This window comes from Ovis canadensis, chromosome 7 (genome assembly GCF_042477335.2).
Source record: "Ovis canadensis isolate MfBH-ARS-UI-01 breed Bighorn chromosome 7, ARS-UI_OviCan_v2, whole genome shotgun sequence".
Classification (NCBI taxonomy): Eukaryota; Metazoa; Chordata; class Mammalia; order Artiodactyla; family Bovidae; genus Ovis; species Ovis canadensis.
In genome coordinates this window covers 22,931,933-22,950,290 of record NC_091251.1, presented here as the reverse complement: position 1 = coordinate 22,950,290, position 18,358 = coordinate 22,931,933, and the positions used below count along the sequence as shown (strand labels likewise).

General features: G+C 38.1%; 1 protein-coding gene and 1 pseudogene across 5 annotated transcripts in view; one reads left to right on the top strand and one right to left on the bottom strand.

Moving 5' to 3' along the window:
• Positions 1–18,358, top strand: part of HOMER1 (homer scaffold protein 1) — a 158,088-nt gene that overhangs the window by 99,541 nt on the left and 40,189 nt on the right. The window contains exon 6 of one of the 5 annotated variants that reach the window (XM_070292464.1): positions 12,322–12,543. The exons of 3 other annotated variants lie outside the window; for them this stretch is intronic. In XM_070292464.1, the coding sequence (XP_070148565.1) occupies positions 12,322–12,484 (163 nt within the window). In that variant the 3' untranslated portion in view covers positions 12,485–12,543. Of the gene's footprint in view, positions 1–12,321; positions 12,544–18,358 lie in introns of those variants that run through there. One more of the 5 variants, XM_070292465.1, reaches the window with a different exon arrangement.
• LOC138444498 (small nucleolar RNA U3) lies at positions 12,326–12,522 on the bottom strand (annotated as a pseudogene).

Genomic DNA, 18,358 nt, shown 5'->3' with positions numbered 1-18,358 from the left:
AACCCTGTGGGCTGCAATCCGTGGGGTCGCAGAGTCAGACACAGCTGAGCACACGTGCACTCCCCTTCAGTTCAGTTCAGTCTCTCAGTCGTGTCCGACTCTCTGCGACCCCATGAACCGCAGCACGCCAGGCCTCCCTGTCCCTTACACCCAAGCAGGCATGATACTGCGCATCTGCAGAGCTTTGCTCCCTTGCTTTTTTTGATGTTCTCCCTTTTCTCTGGAGTGACTGTATACACACACACACAGACACACACACACACACACACTCCATGCTTCCTTGCACCCCACCTTTGCTTTTGTTGTTAGTCGCTTAGTCTTGTCAGACTCTTTGTGACCCAATGAACTGTAGCCCGCCAGGCTCCTCTGTTCATGAGATTTCCCAGGCAAGAATACTGGAGTCGGTTGCCATTTCCTCTCCAGGGGATCTTCTTGACCCAAGAATCAAACCTGTGTCTCCGGCAAGTCTCCTGCACTGCAGGTGGATTCTTTACCACTGAGCCTCCCACCTCTGTCTCTAGCTTGATCACCAACTGATGAACCCCAGTATATCCTTATAAGTTCCAGCATTACATCCTCTAAAAAGCTCTGTTTCATGTCTCCAGACTGAGTTATGTGTCTCCTTTATTAAATCCCTGTTGCCTCCAAAATGACATATACAGGTTGGCATGAGCCTCTCAGTCTTTCCAGGGGCAGTGATTGTGCCTTATTCATTGATATCACCAATGATTAGTATACAGTAGGCATTCTTTAAACATATGAAGGGAATGATGTTCCTCGCAAAAACAGAGTATATGCTCTGAATGCCCTTGGTACAGCGCTTCAGGTGTGGGGTTACACCTACAGAGTCATAAGACCTTAAGGCTAAAATATATTAATAAACTAGTTACGGTCTTTGAACAGCAGTCACTCTAATCAACTTAAGACTTGAGTTTAACTGAGTTAATCTGTCTTCAAAATCACATAACCCTCCAAGAGGGTTTGTTTTCTTTATCGCGTTTCAGACTCTCCTTGTCTCATTTTTTTTCTTCTATCGTTGTTCGACGCATATTTGTCATCACTTGCTGAACTCCCCTCTAGAGTTTTAGCTTCCAGCTAAGCTTCGCTGAGTTGTATTTCTTGGTAGCACGTACTGTTTCTAGTCATTAGACATGTAAGAGATAAGGAATAAATGTGTTGTGTGGAAAAATATGCATGTACTTTTACTGTCACTCAGATGACAGAAAGGGGTGAATAAGTTGGTGCAGCTTCATCATTAACGTAAAAATATCCCATATATATGTATTCACCTGAGCAGAGCTAACACAGATACCCATATGAAGAAGAATTACTTAACCTTTTAATTCTAGCAGGGTCTACTTAGCTCTTGATATTCTCATTAATATTGTTATTGGCAGTTTTATTGAGCTACAGTGCACATACTAGACAATTCACCTATTTAAAGTATATAATTCCGTGATTCGGGGTACAACCAAAACTGTACAACAGCGTTTCTGCAATCATGACCACAGTCAATTTTAGAACACTTCATTAGCCTGTACCCTTAGCAGTCACTTCCCTCTTGCCCTTCACACACGACCTACATCCCCCAGTCCTAGGCAATCACTCATCTACTTTCTCTGTAGATTTGTCTGTCCTGGACATTGTGTATAAATAGAATCATATGATACATGGTCTCTTATGAGTGAATTCTTTTACTTAGGATGTTTTCGGTGTTTATCCATGTTGTAGCATATGTCAATACTTCATTTTCTTTTGCTGCCAAATAATATTCTATTAACCCACTCATCAGATGATAGACATTTGGATTGTTTCCACTTTCTGGAAGTTCCACCATTGTTATGAGTAATGCTGCTATGAACATTTATGTATGAGTATTTGTGTGGACATAGGTTTTCAGCTCTCCAAGTATATATCTGGTAGTGGAATTGATGGGTCATAATGGTGATTCAATGTTTAACCTTTGGAAGGAACTGCCAGACTGTTATGCAAAGCAGCTGCACCATTTTGAATCCCCCCCAGCAGTATGTAAGGGTTCCAGTTTCTCCACAGCATCATCAACACTTGTTAATTTCTCTTTTTTGTCATAGCCCTCCTTGTAGGTGTGCTGTGGTATCTCCTTGTGGTTTTGATTTTTACTTCCTTAATGGCTGATGTTGACCATTTTTTCATGTGCTTATTGGCCACTTTATATCATCTCTGAAGAAGTAGCTACTCAGATTCTTTGCCCATTTTAAATTGGGGTTTTATCTCTTTGTCGTTGAGTTGTAATTCTTTATATATTCTAGATGTTAACTCCTTATAAGTTAAATAATTTGTGGATATCAATATTTTCTCCAATTCTGTAGGTTGTCTTTTCACTTTCTTGATGGTATCCTTTGCAACACAAAAGCTGTTAATTAAGTTCATTTATCCTTTTTTTTTCTTTTGTTGTTTGTGCTTATGGTGTCATATCTAAGAAACCATTGCCCATAGGCACAAAGATTTACACCTGTGTTTTCCTTGAGAATTCTGTGATTTTTAACTTATATCTAGAACTGGCCAATTTTGAGTATTTCCATATATGGTGCAGGATTGAGTATTTCCATATATGATGTAGGATATGATTGCCCAACTTAATTCTTTTACAGGTGGATATCCAGTTGTCCCAGCATCATTTGTTGAAAAGACTGTTCTTTTCCTGCTGAGTTTTCTTGGTGTCCTTGTGAAAAGTCAGTTGACCATAAATGTTTGTATCTGAACTCTCAGTTCCGTCTCACTGATCTGACCTTAAGCCGTTCTTCACCATGATAGCTTTGTAGTAAGTTTTGAAATTTGGGATGTGTTTTCTCCTATTTTATCCTTCCTTTTCAGGATTGTTCTGACTATAATGAGTCCCTAGAATTTCCATGTGAACGTTTGGATCAGCTTGTGAATTTCTATAAAGAAGTAAGTTGGGGTTCTGATAGGAACTCGGCTGAATCTGTAGTGAAATTTGGGTGGCCGTCTTAATGGGGGGTGTGTGTGTGTTAGTCTGTCAGTCATGTCTGACTCCTTGAGACCCCATGGACTGTAGCTGTCCAGGCACCTCTGTCCATGGGATTCTACAGGCAAGAATACTGGAGTGGGTTGCCAGTTCCTTCTCCAGGGGATCTGATCTTCCTGACCCAGGGATCGAACTTGGGTCTCCCACATTGCAGGCAGTTTCTCTACCATCTGAGCCACCAGGGAAGCCTGTCTTAATGTTGAGTCTATCAATTCATGAATATAATGATGTTTTCCCACTTATCTCTTCTTTAGTTTCTTTCAACAGTGTTTAGTTTTCAAAGTATAAGCTTTGCACTTCTTTTGTTGAATTTACTCCTAAGTATTCTTTTTGATGCTGTTATTAATGGAATTGTTTCTTGTTTCTTGTTCATGCTGTATATAGAAATACGGTTAATTTTTTTATAGTGACATTGTAGAACATAAACTTGCCAAACTCTAAGTAGTTTTATTAGATTTTTAAGTAACATCCTTAGGATTTTCTATATACAAAATCATGTCGTCTGCAAATAGAAATAATTTTACTTCTTCCTTTCCATTCTTGATGCCTTTTATTTCGTTTTCTTGACTATACCCGTCTGGAACCTTAGTACGATGCTGAATAGAAGTGACAAGAGCGGACATCACTGTCTTGTTTCTGATCTTAGAGGGAAAACTCATTGTTCAGTACACTATTAGCTGTGGCTTTTCATATATATTCCTAGTTTCTTAGTTTTTTTTTCATTACTATTTAGTCTGATTGATTATAATGATTTCTTTCTCATAATTGGTAGCTTTAAGAATCTATGCTTTCACAAATATAACAATATGCTTTTCTTATATTTACTTCTTAAAAGGTAATAAATAGTTTATTTTAAAGGGAAAAAAAAAAAACCTCAATTTGAGAGGAAGAATTTTTCTTGTAAAATTGTTATTTATTTAAAAGCCCATCTCTGGACCTCAGTTTTCATACATAAAAATAGGAAACCTTCCAGTTTTCTAGCTTTTTATCTCTAGAATATGTGAAGAACTTTTATAGACAAGGGGATGGGAGTATATTTGCTTAACTGATTTTGTTAGTGATATAGTTGACTCTTTTCTTCATATTTTTTAGTTAAGAGAAAATAACCGATAAAAATGTCCTTTTTAAAAAAGAGAAAGATGTAAATAATCTTTTAAAAATGATACCAGATAAAGATGATACAGACAGTAAAGAATCCGCCTGCAATGTGGGAGACCCGGATTCAATCCCTGGGTCAGGAAGATCCCCTGGAGAAGGAAAAGGCTACCCACTTTAGTATTCTTGCTTGGAGAATCTCATGGACAGAAGGGCCTAGAGGGCTACAGTCCATGGGGTCGCAAAGAGTCGGAGGCGACTGAAAACTAAGCAGGAACGCACGCACTGGATGAATCATAGCATTATTTCAGTGAGTGTAGAGCATGTTCTTATTAAATATGAATAGAAATACACATAGTAAGTTATTCATTGCAAATAACTCTGATTTCTAGTGTGAATATTCAGTTCAGTTCAGTTCAGTCACTCGGTCGTGTCCGACTCTTTGCGACCCCATGAATCGCAGCACGCCAGGCCTGCCTGTCCATCACCATCTCCCGGAGTTCACTCAGACTCACATCCATCGAGTCGATGATGCCATCCAGCCATCTCATCCTCTGTCATCCCCTTCTCCTCCTGCCCCCAATCCCTCCCAGCATCAGAGTCTTTTCCAATGAGTCAACTCTTTGCATGAGGTGGCCAAAGTACTGGAGTTTCAGCTTTAGCATCATTCCTTCCAAAGAAGTCCCAGGGCTGATCTCCTTTAGAATGGACTGGTTGGATCTCCTTGCAGTCCAAGGGACTCTCAAGAGTCTTCTCCAACACCACAGTTCAAAAGCATCAATTCTTCGGCTCTCAGTCTTCTTCACAGTCCAACTCTCACATCCATACATGACTACTGGAAAAACCATAGTCTTGACTAGACAGACCTTAGTCAGCAAAGTAATGTCTCTGCTTTTGAATATGCTATCTAGGTTGATCATAACTTTCCTTCCAAAGAGTAAGCGTCTTTTAATTTCATGGCTGCAGTCACCATCTGCAGTGATTTTTGGAGCCCCCCAAAATAAAGTCTGACACTGTTTCCACTGTTTCCCCATATATTTTCCATGAAGTGATGGGACCGGATGCCATGATCTTCGTTTTCTTAATGTTGAGCTTTAAGACAACTTTTTCACTCTCCTCTTTCACTTTCATCAAGAGGCTTTTTAGTTCCTCTTCACTTTCTGCTATAAGGGTGGTGTCATCTGCGTATCTGAGATTATTGGTATTTCTCCCAGCAATCTTGATTCCAGCTTGTGTTTCTTCCAGTCCAGTGTTTCTCATGATGCACTCTGCATAGAAGTTAAATAAGCAGGGTGACAATATACATCCTTGACGTACTCCTTTTCCTATTTGGAACCAGTCTGTTGTTCCATGTCCAGTTCTAACTGTTGCTTCCTGACCTGCATACAGATTTCTCAAGAGGCTGGTCAGGTGGTCTGGTATTCCCATCTCTCTCAGAATTTCCCACAGTTTATTGTGATCCACACAGTCAAAGGCTTTGGCATAGTCAATAAAGCAAAAATAGATGTTTTTCTGGAACTCTCTTGCTTTTTGCATGATCCAGCGGATGTTGGGCATTTGATCTCTGGTTCCTCTGCCTTTTCTAAAACCAGCTTGACCATCAGGAAGTTCACGGTTCACATATTGTTGAAGCCTGGCTTGGAGAATTTTGAGCATTACTTTACTAGCGTGTGAAATGAGTGCAACTGTGTGGTAGTTTGAGCATTCTTTGGCATTGCCTTTCTTTGGGATTGGAATGAAAACTGACCTTTTCCAGTCCTGTGGCCACTGCTGAGTTTTCCAAATTTGCTGACATATTGAGTACAGCACTTTCAGAGCATCATCTTTCAGGATTTGAAATAGCTCCACTGGAATTCCATCACCTCATTTCTGGATGCATATAGTTTTCAGCTCACTTGTATGCTAACCTTTAAGCAACATAAAGATGTTATAGTCATGCTACAGGACAGTTTAAAACCTGCCTGTGCATAGAAAGTAGAAAATTAAATCACTAGGTAGACTTAGTCAAATCTTTTTTTTACTCTCATTTACTTGGTAACCAAAATTTTTTTTAATTTGAAATTTTTGGCAGTAAAAGTTCTCCATGATACTTAATATGAAACCTTAGACACAATTATATATAAATATTTCCTTCATAGCTGCTTTGGCATCTATAACATGAAGTTTATGGAAAAGCATGTTAGTAAAAGTGATTTTAGGAGGTATATTTGAGCCTTTGACTTAATAGTTTTTTGTAATTGGATCATTTTAGGTTATACTTTACTCACAAGTTAAATCACTATTAAGGAGGTGACCTAAAGCATCTCTGGCTCTGTGAAATAATAGATTTTTTTCTCGTGAGATATAGAGGATGAATATTAATAATTTGTTCAGTTACATGAAGAATACTATCATTGGGTATTTCTGACTCCACAAACAATGCTGTTGTATAGTACCTCTTCATGCCTCTTCAACTTCTTTTAAAAGGTATAGCTAGGCCATCCTGCTACTATTACACAGTGTCAGAAAGTCTGTTTCCATACCAAAGGAGATATACTTTATCTTAGAGGTCTCATAACCCACAGGACATATTAGGTGTCAGGCCCTAGACAAATGTCACATTTTAGTGTTTTGAAGAGAGTAGGTATCTTGAGCAGAGACAATAAAGAACAGTTACATATCTAAGTGAACTCAGTTGCCTTTCCCCTACTTCCCACTTTAAAAAAAGTTTCTGCTTGAACATTTTTTCTTTTTATGGGAAAGCTGGACTCTTGACATCCTGATACCTACTGGAAGGGTTTTTGGGGTTTTTTTTTTCTTCTTCAATTAAGATTTTTTCCTACTGCAGAGACAACCTGTTTTCCTCAATAGATGACTTCTGTGACCACCTCTAGTTTTGAAACATAGTGGAGTCACCATTTCCACGGAAGAAGAGGATCTGCAGTTTATCCTAATTGAAAAGATCAAATAGGCCCTGACTGAGAGAGAGTAACTGATATGGATGAAACATGACACTTTAAACAGTTCTAATCGTCACAGATTTAACTGAAGAGTCAAAAGAACTAGTACCTATAATGAAGATACTTAAATGTATGGGTTCCTCAGTGTGCCTAGATAGCATTTAAGATATCTCTGAGTAGCAGAAGAAAGAAATGATTTGGCATGGCATCTTGTATTTATTCCTTTGGTAAAATGCTATTATATTTGCTCGATCTAATTTTCAGAAGCCTGAAAGCCCTTGATGGAGAAAATTTTCTGCCTCTTAAAAATCAAAATAGCTATTATTCCTGATAAAGATAGTGAAAAAAAGCAACCTAATTTTTCCTAGACCTCAAGATAGAACTGATTTGTAGATGCTGTTTCTTTTAAGACTTTGATGCAGCTATTTTTCTGGATGTAATCTGATACTCTTTTCTTGGCCCATTTCTTTTGTCATCACATGAGAACACTTAACTACCCACCTCACAGGGATGTTGTGAGGCAAATTTTAAATGTTCCTAAGAAGAGTGTAGAATTAATCATTTTGCATTCTCTCTTTGTTGGTAGTGTCCACAAACACAAGATTTTATTTTAAAGTTTACTAGTGCTTTCCAATAGTTACAAATGGGTATTTATAGGTGTATCAAAATGAAAGTAGGGTGATGAAGTTGTATTTGATTTTATCAGTGAGCATCCTTGTAAATAATTTTAACTGCATGAAACGTTGCATTAATTTTTTTTCAACAAAGAGCCTTTATACAATTATAATTAAAGAAAAGCTGAAGTAAAAGTGTCTGGTTTCCCCTTTTATTTAGTTGAGTTTTAATTACTCATACCTTTTAGAGAAATAAAATGTAACCCAAGCCATCAATTTCTAATGAGTAGAACATGAGAAATACAATGAAATAGATATAAAGGAAAAACTCATAAGAGGTGCCCAGAATTTAAGCTTTGAGTAAAATTCTTGTTATTAGGTAGAAGTGAAATGTTAGTAATATTGTCATTAAAAATAAGATTGCTGTAGGAATCGAGATTTGATAAGCAGTTGCTTCACATCACAGCAAATAGAGAAAGAAAATTTGCATTATTAAATAAAGGAAGAAAGTATTAGCTAAAACTCATGCATAGAGAATTCTTGTTAGCCTGCAACATATTTTGGACAACATTTGTACAACATTTTCTCTTCCACATAAGCCAACCAGCCCAGTTTTACAAATCAAAGTTAGATGTAGCATGTGGGTTATCGGATAATGACTCCTAGAGTGAGATTCTTAAATGCTATCAAATAATTGCTAGCAAATGTGTCTGCTACTTTGTTTTCACTGTGTGCAGTTTCAAAAGACAAATCAAGTGAAAGGGAATTTCTGAATTCAGGCTTATAATCTGGCATTTGTAAACAAATAATTTAGATCTTTTCTAAATTACTGTATTACTTAAATGTGTGTTTTATAACTTATTCTACAAAAATGGGACATTGTCCTAGGTTAAGTGTGTTTCTATCAAGAAAGTATTTGAAATCAGAATATTGCATTTTTTAACTCCTCACTTAAAAAAAATTAATAGCTTTAGATGAATGTTGTAAGCTTCATTTTAGCAGAGATCCTGCTGCTCCCTACTGTCATGCATGCCCCTAAATTCACTCACTCATGTTGTTTAAATTGTTAACCTTTTTAACTTATATAGCGGAGGTAATTATTCACCGCTATTCATCATATAGCTCTCAGAAACAAAAAGATGAGCTTGGGTTCTTCTGACTATGCCACTGGTAGTATTCTTTTAAGAAAATTGCTTCATCACTCTAAGCTGGTTAAGTAAGAGAGGGAGGCAGGGGCCTTTCTTCAGCTAACTTGGTTTTATCCCTCTTCTCAACATTTTCGTAATAAACCCTCATTAAGCATTTTATGTGTACATTCAGATCAACTACTGATATGAACCATATAAATTGGTTCATAGTATATTACTCTTTATCACCTTTAATGCTGATATGTTTAAACACTGCAGGGAGAATAGTATTTTGGAAATCCTAACCTCATAATAATGAGAAGAACACAAACTAAACAGTTAGTTTGAGAATAACTATGAAATTATTGATAAACTTTATGTGTAACCATTAATATTAAAAAAGCTTCTTTAAGAATAATTTTGAACTTGGTTTCTCTTGCCCATACTGATTTTTTTTAGTATCAAAAATGATATATAATACTGAGAAGTTATTTTCTGATTTAAAAAAGTAGAGCACTTTCTTTTCCTCTCAGATATGCTAGCATCTAATATAGTATGTGCTCTTCTAACAAATCTGTCATAGAAAGTAAATGTTAAAATTGGTGAATCTGTGCTTCAGAAATAATGAAGAAATATAACTGCACTAGTCATCACCTTAACAATATTCCTTTTCTGATCTTTAAAACTTAGAAGGGCTATCTTGCATCAGTGCCTATCTTATTATGGGAACAGTTTATAAAATATATCCTGAGCCTGATATAATTCTAGAGAGAATAGTTTCCTGGGAGGAAGTGTGAATAATATAATGGTTTGTGATCATTTGTCGGTCTCTAAAAATAAAACATGTTCTTACCATCATATAGCTCTCAGAAACAAAAAGATGAGCTTGGGTTCTTCTGACTATGCCACTGGTAGTATTCTTTTAAGAAAATTGCTTCATCACTCTAAGCTGGTTAAGTAAGAGAGGGAGGCAGGGGTGAGTAATGATTTAAAAGGCCCTTCTCTTGATTGTCTTGAAATGATCCTGCCTCAGTCCAGGAAATGAGTAAGATATCCTCTTGTGGTGGTCTGTGGCTGGGTGTGAGATTTAGTACTGAGTTTATAATCATTAAGAACATTGATATGTTACTGTGCTACATAAAAAGATTAGACTGTGTAAGTCATTAGCCATCTTCATCTTTAAATAGAACATTAAGAAAAAGAAGTGTCCTATGCTTTTGCATTACGTGCACACATAATTAAAATTATTGAAATTCCTTCCAGATGGCATTATGGATTCAAAATGTGTGTTTCATTAGTTATTACTTTTCAGCGATAAACTCATTTAAAATTAGAACACTAGCAGAGGAAATCGCATAGTATTGTAATGTCCTTGGGTGGATTATTATAATGAGATGAATTTCTGAATTGTAATACTGTCTAATAACTAGACTTATAGTTTGAAACCATTAATGACAATTAAATCTTCTATATTTGGAAATGGATTTGAGTAGTATTAAATCATAACCAGCAAACTGAAAGAAGCTTGCTTTATATAGTGGCTCACTTTGAAACATAGTATTAGCCAATGGAAAGTGGTGAAGTCTGATATGCTGTCCTCTGAGAAAGTAAAAATTTAATAGGTAATATATTGTTGAGGAGGGCATGGCAACCCACTCCAGTATGGACAGAGGAGCCTGATGGGCTGCAGTCCATGGGGTCACAGAATCAGACACAATTAAGCATACACACAATATATTGCTACAGCTGGAAATAATAGTGTAGGGATTTAACACTTCAAATAGTGTTTGATGTCTCATCTGTGAGTCATAATTCACAGTTTAATACAAATTCTAGACTAATTTGTGGAAAGCATTATGCCTCAAAAGGCCAGGGAATAATACTCCTTCCTTTGAATTCACTTAAGTTCAGTGATACCAGTTAAGAGAAAGATCATCTTTGTTCTTCATTTTCTTTCTCAAGAGATCCTTTGTATTTTTAAAATAATTTTTATTAGAATATAATTGATTTATGGTGGTGTGTTAGTTTCTGCTGTACAGAAAAATGACTCAGTTAGACATGATTCTTTTCCCATATAGGTCATTACAGAGTATTGAGAACAGTTCCCTGTAGGTTCTTATTATCTACTTTCATCTCATAATAGTCAGTTTATTTCAGTTCAGAACTCTGAATATTAAGCTATGTGCACTATCCTTAGGGCCTCTAACTCTTCGGTGGTATCAGTTCAGTTCAGTCGCTCAGTCATGTCCAACTCTTTGCGACCTCATGGACTGAGCATGCCAGGCCTCCCTGTCTGTCACCAACTCCCGGAGCCTACTCAAACTCATCTCCATTGAGTCGGTGAGGCCATCCTACCATCTCATCCTCTGTCATCCCCTTCTCCTCCCTTCAAGCTTTCCAAGCATCAGGGTCTTTTCCAATGAGTCAGCTCTTTGTATCAGGTGGCCAAAGTATTGGAGTTTCCACTTCACCATCAGTCCTTCCAATGCATATTCAGGACTGATTTCCTTTAGGACGCACTGGTTGGATCTCCTTGCACTCCAAGGGACTCTCAAGAGTCTTCTCCAACACCACAGCTCAAAAGCATCAAATCTTCAGCATTCAGCTTTCTTTATAGCCTAACTCTCCCATCTATACGTGACTACTGGAAAAACCATAGCCTTGACTAGACGGACCTTTATTGGCAAAGTAATGCCTCTGCTTTTTAATATACTGTCTAGGTTGGTCATAACTTTTCTTCCAAGGAACAAGCATCTTTTAATTTCATGGCTGCAATCACCATCTGCAGTGATTTTGGAGCCCCACAAAATAAAGTCTGACACTGTTTCCACTGTTTCCTCATCTATTTGCCATGAAGTGATGGGACTAGATGCCATGATCTTAGTTTTCTGAACGTTGAGTTTTAAGTCAACTTTTTCACTCTCCTCTTTCACTTTCATCAAAAGGCTCTTTAGTTCTTCACTTTCTGCCATAAGGATGGTGTCACCTGCATATCTGAGGGTATTGATATTTCTCCCAGCAGTCTTGATTCCAGCTTGTGCTTCCTCCAGCCCAGCATTTTTCATGCTGTACTCTGCATATAAGTTAAATAACCAGGGTGACAATATACAACCTTGGTGTTCCTATTTGGAACCAGTCTGTTGTTCCATGTCCAGTTCTAACTGTTGCTTCTTGACCTACATACAGATTTCTAAGGAGGCAGGTGGTCTGGTATTCCCACTTCTTTCAGAATTTTCCACAGTCTGTTATGATCTACACAGTCAAAGGCTTTGGCATAGTCAATAAAGCAGAAATAAATTTTTGTTTTTTTGGAACTCTCTTGCTTTTTCGATGATCCAGCAGATATTGGCAATTTGATCTCTGGTTCCTCTGCCTTTTCTAAAACCAGCTTGAACATCAGGAAGTTCACAGTTCACGTATTGCTGAAGCCTGCCTTGGAGAATTTTGAACATTACTAGCATGTGAGATGCGGAGAAGGCAATGGCACCCCACTCCAGCACTCTTTTTTTTTTTTTTTTTAGTGAAACCACTCAGATGGTGTCCTCCCCCTCTTACTCTCCGATCATCAATGGTCAATGGCAGCTGCAGAAGCAACACCAAGGACCGGCTTCACGCTCAGGAGAGAACACTGCATCTCCTCCTCGTGGTTTCGGGTGCTCTACACGATCAGAGAAACTTCTCTAGTAACAAACTATAGAAATGACCCCTGAAAGTATAGTCTTACACTCCAGCACTCTTGCCTGGAAAATCCCATGGACGGGGGAGCCTGGGGGACCACAGTCCGTGGGGTCACTGAGAGTCGGACACGACTGAGCGACTTCACTTTCACTTTTCACTTTCATGCATTGGAGAAGGAAATGGTAACCCGCTCCAATGTTCTTGCCTGGAGAATCCCAGGGATGGGGGAGCCAGGTGGGCTGCCATCTATGGGGTCGCACAGAGTCAGACACGACTGAAGCGACTTAGCAATAGCAGTAGCAGTAACATGTGAGATGAGTGCAGTTGTGCGGTAGTTTGAGCATTCTTTGGCATTGCCTTTCTTAGGGATTGGAATGAAAACTGACCTTTTCCAGTCCTGTGGCCACTGCTGGGTTTTCCAAATTTGCTGGCATATTGAGTGCAGCACTTTCACAGCATCATCTTTCAAGATTTGAAATAGCTCAACTGGAATTCTATCACCTCCACGAACTTTGTTTGTAGTGATTCTTCCTAAGGCCCACTTGACTTTTCATTTCAGGATGTCTGGCTCTAGGTGAGTGACCACACCATCATGATTATCTGGGTGGTGAAGCTCTTTTTTGTATCCTTCTGCTGTGTATTCTTCTTAATAACTTCTGTTTCTGTTAATATCTTCTATCTTAATATCATACCATTTCTGTCCTTTATTGAACCCATCTTTGCATGAAATATTCCCTTGGTCTCTAATTTTCATGAAGAGATTTCTAGTCTTTACCATGCTATTGTTTTCCTCTATTTCTTTGCACTGATCACTGAGGAAGGCTTTCTTACCCCTCCTTGTTATTCTTTGGAACTCTGCATTCAAATGGGTGCATCTTTTCTTTTCTCCTTTGCTTTTCACTTCTCTTCTTTTCAGAGCTATTCGTAAGGCCTCCTCAGACAGCCATTTTGCTTCTTTATGTTTCTTTTTCTTGGGGATGGTCTTGATGTGGATGTGACTGGAGATAGAAGTAAGGTCTGATGCTGTAAAGAGCAATATTGTGTAGGAACCTGGAATGTTAGGTCCATAAATCAAGGCAAATTGGAAGTGGTCAAACAGGAGATGGCAAGAGTGAACATCGACATTTTAGGAATCAGTGAACTAAAATGGCCTGGAATGGGTGGATTTAACTCAGATGACCATTATACCTACTATTGTGGGCAAGAATCCCTTAGAAGAAATGGAGTAGCCATCATGGTCAACAAAAGAATCCAAAATGCAGTACTTGGATGCAAGCTCAAAAATGATTGAATGATCTCGGTTCGTTTCCAAAGCAAACCATTCAGTATCATAGTAATCCAAGCCTATGCCCCAACCAGTAATGCTGAAGAAGCTGAAGTTGAATGGTTCTATGAAGACCTACAAGACATTCTAGAACTAACACCCAAAAAAGATGTCCTTCTCTTTATAGAGGACTGGAATGCAAAAGTAGGAAGTCAAGAGATACCTGGAGTAACAGGCAAATTTGGCCTTGGAGTAGATGAAGCAGGGCAAAGGATAATAGAGTTTTGCCAAGAGAACACACTGACTGGTCATAGCAAACACCCTCTTCCAACAACACAAGAGAAGACTCTACACATAGACATCACCAGATGGTCAACACCGAAATGAGATTGATTATATTCTTTGTAGCCAAAGATGGAGAAGCTCTATACAGTCAACAAAAACAAGACCAGGAGCTGACTGTGGCTCAGATCATGAACTTTTTATTGCCAAATTCAGACTTAAATTGAAGAAAGTAGGGAAAACCACTAGAGCATTCAGGTATGACCTAAATCAAATCCCTTAAGTGGTATAGTGTGTATAAAAGTCTGTTTATTAAAGGGCCTTCAGTTCAGTTCAGTTCAGTCGCTCAGTCGTGTCTGACTCTTTGCAACCCCATGAATCGCAGCATGCCAGGCCTCCCTGTCCATCACCAACTCCTGGAGTTCACTCAGATTCATGTCCATCGAGTCCATGATGCCATCCAGCCATCTCATCCTCTGCCGTCCCCTTCTCCTCCTGCCCCCAATCCCTCCCAGCATCAGAGTCTTTTCCAATGAGTCAACTCTTTGCATGAGGTGGCCAAAGTACTGGAGATTCAGCTTTAGCATCATTCCTTCCAAAGAAGTCCCAGGGTTGATCTCCTTCAGAATGGACTGGTTGGATCTCCTTGCAGTCCAGGGGACTCTCAAGAGTCTTCTCCAACACCACAGTTCAAACGCATCAATTCTTCAGTGCTCAGCTTTCTTCACAGTCCAACTCTCACAGCCATACGTGCCCATTGGAAAAACCATAGCCTTGACTAGACAGACCTTAGTCGGCAAAGTAATGTCTCTGCTTTTGAATATACTATCTAGGTTGGTCATAACTTTTCTTCCAAGGAGTAAGTGTCTTTTAATTTCATGGCTGTAGTCACCATCTGCAGTGATTTTGGAGCCCCCCAAAATAAAGTCTGACACTGTTTCCACTGTTTCCCCATCTATTTCCCATGAAGTGATGGGACCGGATGCCATGATCTTCATTTTCTGAATGCTGAGCTTTAGGCCAACTTTTTCACTCTCCACTTTTAAGTGAGTTTAAATAGCTAAACTTATATTTTTATACTTTTAAATTTTTTATAGTTTTATCTCTACTCATTTTATTTCACAATTGTCTCATGAGAAGTAAAACAGATATAATTTCTCCATTTCCAGGAAAAAAAAATCCTGAGGTGTTAGGAAGTTAGGGAGTTTTTCTAGTAAAATCTATAGATATCAGAATTAGAATTTGATTCTAATCCTCTGTTTCTCTGCCCCAGTTTTCCCCTAATTCATCCTGAAGAAATTTTAAGCCATGTGGAGACCAAACTTGAAAAAGATGACAATTAACAAAATTCATTTGTTGTTTGGCACAATAGTCTTTGAATATGTAGTTGAAATTCACCAGTGAGTGGTGGGTCTGTAGGCATTTAATTTATTTGAGAATGTACTATGTATTCAGGTTAAATCAACATGGTCTTGTTGATTTTGTAGTTATTTACATTGACAGATATCTTAATAGAGTTTTGTGTGTATGCTTGTATATGAGTACAGTCATGATATTCTTAATGATATATAGTTGCAAGCAAAGGGAAATCATTGGGGAATCTTAGATTTGGGTTATTTATGTGAGTATGGGACACATTAAATTTACTTAGATGTGATATCTTTGCTCTTTAGTTTATTGATCTAATAATATCATTAAAGAATATAATCTGGGTGTTTACCAGGTAGCTGACTAATGGTTTTAATGCTGCTTAGAGCTAACCTTTATATTTCCAAAGACTTCATGACATGATCAAACATTTGAAACACTTTTCCTAAGAGTTGTTGGATTTTCCTGTAAGGGTATTGCAACTTAGTAGCATCTACAGAGGGTCTCATAACAAACATTTCTTGAGAACAGAGAGTTTAAACTTGTAAATAGCTTCAAAGTACTCTGCAAAATATGGTCATAGGCCTTGAATAGTTGAAAAGTACATTCTAAATTTTATCTAAAGGTAAAGAGGTTTAAAGTAGCTGTACTATAAACCAGTGATTCTAAAGACGTGTAGAGATTAGGGAAACCTGGAAAGCACAATGGTCTTTTCAGAGTGTTTCTATATGTATGTATATATATGCACATATAATGACATGGATTAGGAATTATTTAGCTAACACATTATATATGTAAAAACTACCATTAGCCACATGCAAAAGTGTGGTCAAGCTAAGCTTGACCAGCTATTTCTGGAAGTTACCCATCTTTAGATCATTTTTTTTTAATAGGTCATTTAAAATGTGCGTTTGAAATCATTTATTGACCTTGTCTGTGTGTTGGGACAAAGGGACTAAGATTGCCCTCAGGACCTTCGTGAGGCAGTAGAACATGTATTTGGTGGCGATGGTGATGATACAGAGAGAGTGATTCATGGAGTGCTCTGGGAGCCCAAAAGAGCCCCAATTGTCTCCATAGCTACTTCAGCACTCCCTGATCTCATGATTCCTTTTATATTCTTTTGAGATATCTGAGTGCTGGATACTGTGACTACATCAGTGTACAAGACAGATGTCTCTGCTCCCCTGGTGTTTAAACTTAAGTTGGGAGACAAAGAAAAATAATTAAATAACTGTATAATTGCTGTTTTGAAAAGTATCATACAAGAAGAGATCAAAGGTAGAGGACAGGTAGGGATATGTCTGCTTCGGAAGAAGAGGCCTCCTTGAAGCCTCCATCAGTCAGCCTTCAGAAGCGGCCTTGAAGAGCGGGGAAGGAACATCCAGGCAGAGGGAGGGGCGCCTGACTTCGCCCGGAGCCCCTTGGGTGTGTAGGGCCCTCACCTGAGGTCTTGGTAGTGACAGGGGAAAGAATCTGCAGAGAAAAACTGAGATGGAGAAAGTAAGAGAGTTTTTCACTCTGCAGTTTTGAGAGCGAAGAAACAGAAAAAAATAGTGATGTTTCCACTCCAGAGCTCATAAGCCAAGGTTATTTATCCTTGAGTGCAATTGGTAGAATGCTTGACATGCAGTGCGTGTGCAATATTGTGCATATAAACACATAGGTGTTTTACACATTTATTGACTCAGGTGACTGGTTAATTGTCCCTTATGTATTAGAGCTTTTTTTTTCTTTCTTTAATTAGGGTAAAAATTCTTTTGAGGATGAGAAAAATATCATATACATTTATATGCCCCAGTATTAGATAAACCAATAAATGCTGTTGATTTATCACTGATTGCTTGAATTAAGTTCAGAAATTACACAAACCAATAGCCTTTTTTGTTATCCAATAGCCATGAAAATGACTAAAATCACATGACTAAATTAGAAAGTGGTAAAGAACCCGCCTGGCAATGCAGGAGACATAAGAGATGCAGTTTCAGTCCTTGGGTTGGGAAGATCCCCTGGAGGAGGGCACAACAACCCACTCCAGTATTCCACCTGGAGAATCCCATGGACAGAGGAGCCTGGCAGACTATGGTCCGTAGAGTCTCACAGAGTCAGACACGACTGCAGTGACATAGCACGCACTCAATGCATTGATAGAAAACAAACTAATACTTCCTTGATTGTTTGGTTTTCTCCAAATAGAAATCAAAAGCCAAAATATGTAAATCCCTAAATTTTATAGAATTTGTCACATGGTTTTCAATGGCTAAAATTTTAAGAAAGAAGTACTTTTGGCTGTGTTATATATCCATAACATAATTTAGCACTGTTTATTAATATCATCTGTGATATAGTCTTAAGTGGTATCAGTAAATGGAGTCTAAACTAAATTTGTCTTCCTTCTTGAATTTCTCTGTTCACTTTTACAAAAATGCATCTGAAAGTGTGTTTATACTCTCAAAAGATTAACATTTTTAAGTTGCCTATTAAGTCAGTTGCCATAAGTCGTATCATTTTAATATAATCCTTAAAAAAACTTAGCATGGAACCTAGCTTTTCAGATCTATATTTCCCTAGAGCTTCTCCTAAGTCTTAATTTTTTTCAGTTTGAGATATAATTGACGTGTAACATTGTGTAAGTTCAAGGTGTGCAGTGTGTTGATTTGATACATTTATACATACTGCAAATGATTGTGTTAGCTAGCACCTCTGTGAGGTCAAATTATTACCAATTCTTTTTCTGTGGTGAGAACATTCAAAATCTACTCTTAGTAACTTTCAAATATATAATACAGTATTGACTATAATCACTTTGCTGTTTATTAGATTCCCAGAACTTATTCGTCTACGAGCCAGAAGTCTGTACTCTTTGACCAACAGCTTGATTCCTTTCCCCCAGCCCAGTGCCCTGGTAACTGCCACTGAGGTCTTCGTTTCTCTGCATTCAGCATTTTAGCTTCTACATGAAAGTG